This window comes from Argentina silus, assembly GCF_951799395.1.
Source record: "Argentina silus genome assembly, chromosome: 10".
NCBI lineage: Eukaryota > Metazoa > Chordata > Actinopteri > Argentiniformes > Argentinidae > Argentina > Argentina silus.
In genome coordinates, this window is record NC_139664.1 from 8,679,567 (window position 1) to 8,684,339 (window position 4,773).

General features: G+C 48.1%; 1 protein-coding gene across 1 annotated transcript in view; it reads right to left on the minus strand.

Annotated features, from left to right (window-relative positions):
- LOC310811534 (BAR/IMD domain-containing adapter protein 2) overlaps positions 1-4,773 on the minus strand; it is a gene marked incomplete at its 3' end in the record, with an annotated part of 5,666 nt that continues 893 nt past the window's right edge. Inside the window, exons 2-12 of the mRNA XM_083679723.1 lie at positions 4,569-4,630; positions 4,367-4,438; positions 4,121-4,258; positions 3,012-3,164; positions 2,725-2,901; positions 1,921-2,593; positions 1,584-1,788; positions 1,425-1,490; positions 579-834; positions 450-490; positions 1-73 (exon numbers count right to left, since the gene is read on the minus strand). Of these exons, the coding sequence (XP_083535849.1) occupies positions 1-73; positions 450-490; positions 579-834; positions 1,425-1,490; positions 1,584-1,788; positions 1,921-2,593; positions 2,725-2,901; positions 3,012-3,164; positions 4,121-4,258; positions 4,367-4,438; positions 4,569-4,613 (1,899 nt within the window). The 5' untranslated portion in view covers positions 4,614-4,630. The remainder of the gene's footprint in view (positions 74-449; positions 491-578; positions 835-1,424; positions 1,491-1,583; positions 1,789-1,920; positions 2,594-2,724; positions 2,902-3,011; positions 3,165-4,120; positions 4,259-4,366; positions 4,439-4,568; positions 4,631-4,773) is intronic.

Below are 4,773 nucleotides of genomic sequence, written 5' to 3' on the forward strand. Positions count from 1 at the left end.
CTACTCAATGATGGGCGCAGAGCGATCATTGGTCACAGTTTTTCTGAGACGGACGTGAGCAAATGGATTTGATCTGCAAAGGAGGTCATATGAATGTGAGGCACAATAGTTGTTTAGAAAGACATGTTTATCTACAGCTATTTATCTAAACTGCAAAATAATATTTTCACACACAACAGCAATATGTCCCTCTGGTCTACATGTTGTTCAAGGGCAGCATTAACATACCTGATTCAACAAATCTATGTTTAAATAAACCTAATATTATATATCATAATATATAATATTATATCTTAATATAAACTTAATATAATATCTTAATATTAAGACCCTAATGAATTAGGTGTGTTAGTGCTGGTCTGGTAAAAAAGCTTGCAAACCCTGTAGCTTGCAAGGAGCTGGTGTAACTGGTGTACAGCTGTCCATTGTATGGTTATTAATGCACTTACCTGGTTGGGGAGGGTGGTGGGGAGGCAAAGTCAGAGGAGAGCTGTAACATAGGAGAGAAACAATGGTATGAGTAGCCCATTAAATGTCATATGGTATACAGTATTTCTTTATTCGCAAGCCACTTATACCTCTTGCATCAGCATTGACAGAGTGGGTCGGTTAGCAGGTCCTCTCCACTCTAACCCTTGACCTTTGCCGTTAGCCCTCAGGCTGACCTGGTTGGTGTCGGCCATGCTGTAGGGGCGCGGGCGGAAGGTGCTGACCCTCTGCGGGGGGATGGAGTGCTCCTCCTCGGATTCAGGGGTCAAGGCCGGCAGGCCTGGGGAGACCAGCTTGTCTAACTGGCCCGTGCTGGTGCTGTTAGTCTTAGAGAGGAGCAGTGAGCTGTAGAGGTAGAGAGAGGGCAGAGAAAGGGCAGAGAAAACCAAAAGATAAAAAGGATATAAAAGAGAGGAAGAAAACTTGGTTCATTTTTCTTGTGGCTCTCTCAGCTGAAGATCATTATGGCCAATGCCAAGCATACTGTACCACTGACGTATTGACGTTTAAAAAAACAAGGAGAAGAAATGGTAAGGTGGCAATACTGTTGATCTTGGAGAGTAAAGCGGAGCTAAGAAGGAGAGGGTGGTAAAAGATTAGGGTAGTGTTGGGAAAGTTGGAAAGAGAGGGTCATGTTGCAATCTCTTCTAAGCACTGTTGTGTTTTTGCCTGGCAAGGCCACATTGAAATTGTTCTGACAGAGAGAGAACGACAGACAGGGGGAGAGATGGCATATCTTGGTCAAAGTGTCACAGCATTATTGTTGCCAGTTTAGATAACTTGTTATTGTACCAACTGGCTGTCAGATCTGTGTCAATACAGGGAAGGGAGGGGACCGAATAGGAAGGATTTCTACAGTTACACTTTCAAGATTCATCATCATTCTCCAAAGTTCACATTTCCTAGTTGACACAAGACTTTCCACAGAGACAGACCTGTTGTCGTATGGGTCTAGGGGGTTGGGGTAGGGCTGAGTGTAGGAGAAAGGGAACCAGCCTTTCCTGTGAGGGAAAATGAGAAAAACATTGTTATGGTATCATTGATATACACAATTACTATTGTTAATATGAATATGAATTAATATTCTCCCCTACCGTCCGGTCCGTTCGTTCTGGCCATAATGCCACCCATCTCTGGGCTCCGAGATGAGAAGGGTGAGGGCATCACCGGGCAGGAAGTGAAGTAAGCAGGACCCGCCCCCACCCCCTCCACTGCCCTCTGACCCCCCAGGGGCGTGGGCAAACATGGCTTCCACACGAGACGGTCCAGAAAGGGGTAGCACTCTGGGGAGAGTGGAACCTGGGAGGAGGAGGGAGGTAAGGAGAGAAGGAATGATAAAGGTTAAGAAAAATATGGGCACCAATATCACAGTCTGGGAAACCCTTGAAAAGTGACACAAACACACAAAGGACACATCCACAAACATCTTACCCATAAACCCACCCATGCGTGCCTCACTAACTGGTCTCCTGGGCAACGGCAGTGTTGACGTCGCATACATCTCACTGGCCTTAAGTAGCAAGGGATTATAGGACGGCGATGGAGTGCTTCCTACTCCAGGGACTCCCTGGAGGTGCAGCGAAGGCACTGGGGTCATGGCCCTGGACATAGGTGCACTGTGGGGTAGTGGAGGACTGTGGGGGGCACTGAGGGGGAGAGGGAGAGCCAGGCCCTGGAGAGAGCTGTGTGAGACTGGGGAGCCCTGGCTGAGGGAGAGCACTGCAGAGGGGATGAGGTTAGGGGAGAGGTTGGAGGTGCTGGTGGCCAGGAGGAGAGGGCTCTGCTGGGTTTGGCCGGAACCAACCGAGGAGGTAGGGGTGGATGTAGCCGTGTTAGCATTAGTGCTGGTGGTGTTGCTAGCAATGGGGCTTGGTGAGGCACTGATTGGCGTACTGGCGTGCAGTGGGGTGCCTCCTCCTCCTCCACCCCCTGTGGCCCCACCGATGGCAGCAAGGGAGCGGAAGGTCTGAGGCCCGGGAGAGCTTTGGGGTGGGGGGGTGTCACTCTGGGAAGTGGAAGGAAGGACGCGCTGCTGCTGCTGCTGCTGGGAGCGACCACTGGAGTCCCCGTTCAACAGGGGAGGGACCTCCTGAACTGAGAGCCTCTGAGAAAGAGACGGAGAGAGAGGGAGAGGGAGAGAGAAATGTGGAGAATGAGACAAGGATACTGAAGTGCCTTAAATAATTGAATAAATGAATAAATAGATGATAGACAGATGAACAGCCTCTCCCTAACCTGCTCTGGTTGAGCGGCACCCAGTTTGGCGTGTCGGAGGAGCTCTGCTATCCCAGAAGCCCCGGAGCCCTGGGGGGCAGTGAAACGCAGCAGGTTCAATGCTCGCTCTGGGAGCCTGGTTGGCTGGGAGCAGGATTGCTGCCACGAGGACAACTTCTGCGACAGGAGCTCTCTCACCTGAGTCACAGACACATTTCAGAGACATAAACATGAGAAAACATTCACAAACAGGAAATTAAAATGAGTATTCTGATTGGAAAAGCTAAGGTAGGGTCTTTTCTACTTACCTTGCAGTGGTAGTTGATGAGCAGCTTGGTCACAGCACACTGTCGGTCCACCAGGAAGCAGTACCTCCTCCTCTCTTCTGTTAGTGCTGAACGGTAACCCACGGCAACAAGCGTGTCCAGCTCGCCCTGACGCCGACTCATCAGCTCCACGTACTTATGGAGAGAGTGAGTGGAGAAGTTAGTACACACACACACACACACACACACACACACACACACACACACACACACACAAATACGCACACACGCAACCACACATGCACACGCACATACTCACTCACTCACAGAAGAGAAGGAGAAGAGTGACCTTTATGACACATTGTAAGTAGAGAGGCTGAACAGAGAGACCGGGAGGAAGACGTGACATCATATCCTGTCTGCTAAGCAGTGATAACGAAATCCAAATCAAAAAATATTGTCCCTCACCCCCTTAACCTTTTCTTCCAATGCACCCCCCCTCTTCTACTTTCCCATTTTCCTTCCAAATCATTCTCCTCTTTCTCTCCCTATCATCCCTTCTTTCTTCCAGTAAGGACTCTTCTTTGCAGCAAAACCATATGAGCCAAATTTTTTAGCCAGTTTTTTAATCAGTTCCACAGTGGCCTAATTTTCACTACAAAACACAACACACTTTATCAACACGCATTATCACCACAAAACATACTTTCATGGTGCTGTATTTCTCTGGGGGAGCACAAGCATAGAAGTTAGACTCCTCATTGCAATGTCACATAGAAATACATACACACAGTCACAGTCACACACAGTCATAGTCACAGTCAGTCACAAACACACACACACACACACACACACACACACACACACACACACACACACACACACACACACACACACACACACACACACACACACACGTGCCTTGTAATGCCATGTAATGCTGAGTAAAATGGTTTAGTTGTGTCTCGCTCATATTCAACAGAGGATTATGTTATTGTGACACACACTCAAAGCTGAGATATATGAACTCAGGAGAATAATCTTCTTTCTAATAATCAGTCTTTCTTTACTGTTTTATCCTTTCACTTGCCATTCCAATAGTGCACAAAAAGTACTACTGACACAAAATGGCAGAGCTGGGGGCCAGTTACCTGCATCTCCCTGTCTCCATACTTGTTGGGGTGGCGACTGGCCTGGCTCTTCCTGCGCAGCTTCTTAAGTTGTGATTGGCAGCGCTCTATAGACTCTGTCTTTGACTTGCGCTCGCTCTGGTACTTTTTCAATGTGGCCTGAGATGGGAGAAAAAACAAGAGAGAGGGGGGGGTAAACTTACTTTTTATGTAGATAAACTCACTTTCAGATATTCAATTCCTGACATCAAATGTAGATAAACTCACTGTAAGGTATTTAATGTCCAACTCCAGCTTCTGTTCCAACTGGGAGAGCAGCTCAGAATGGAACAGTTTCAGCTGTAGACCAAATTCAACCATCAATCAATCAATCAATCAATCAATCAATCAATCAATCTCTCATTTTGACAACAATCATTCACTCTACCACGCACGCATGCATGCACGCACACACACAGTTAACACTCACCACATCCTCCAGTTGCACCTGGATCTGCCTGTGCACCTCGGCCATCTGAAACAGTGTGTCTCCTGGAATCATCATTGAAGCCCAGAGAACAGAGACATCAGAAACACGGGGGTAGGAGGGGGGGGGAGGGGGAGGGGGAGGGGAGGGGAGGGGGAGGGGGAGGGGAGGGGACACTTCTGCATGGGGTCATTTATGATACTACAAG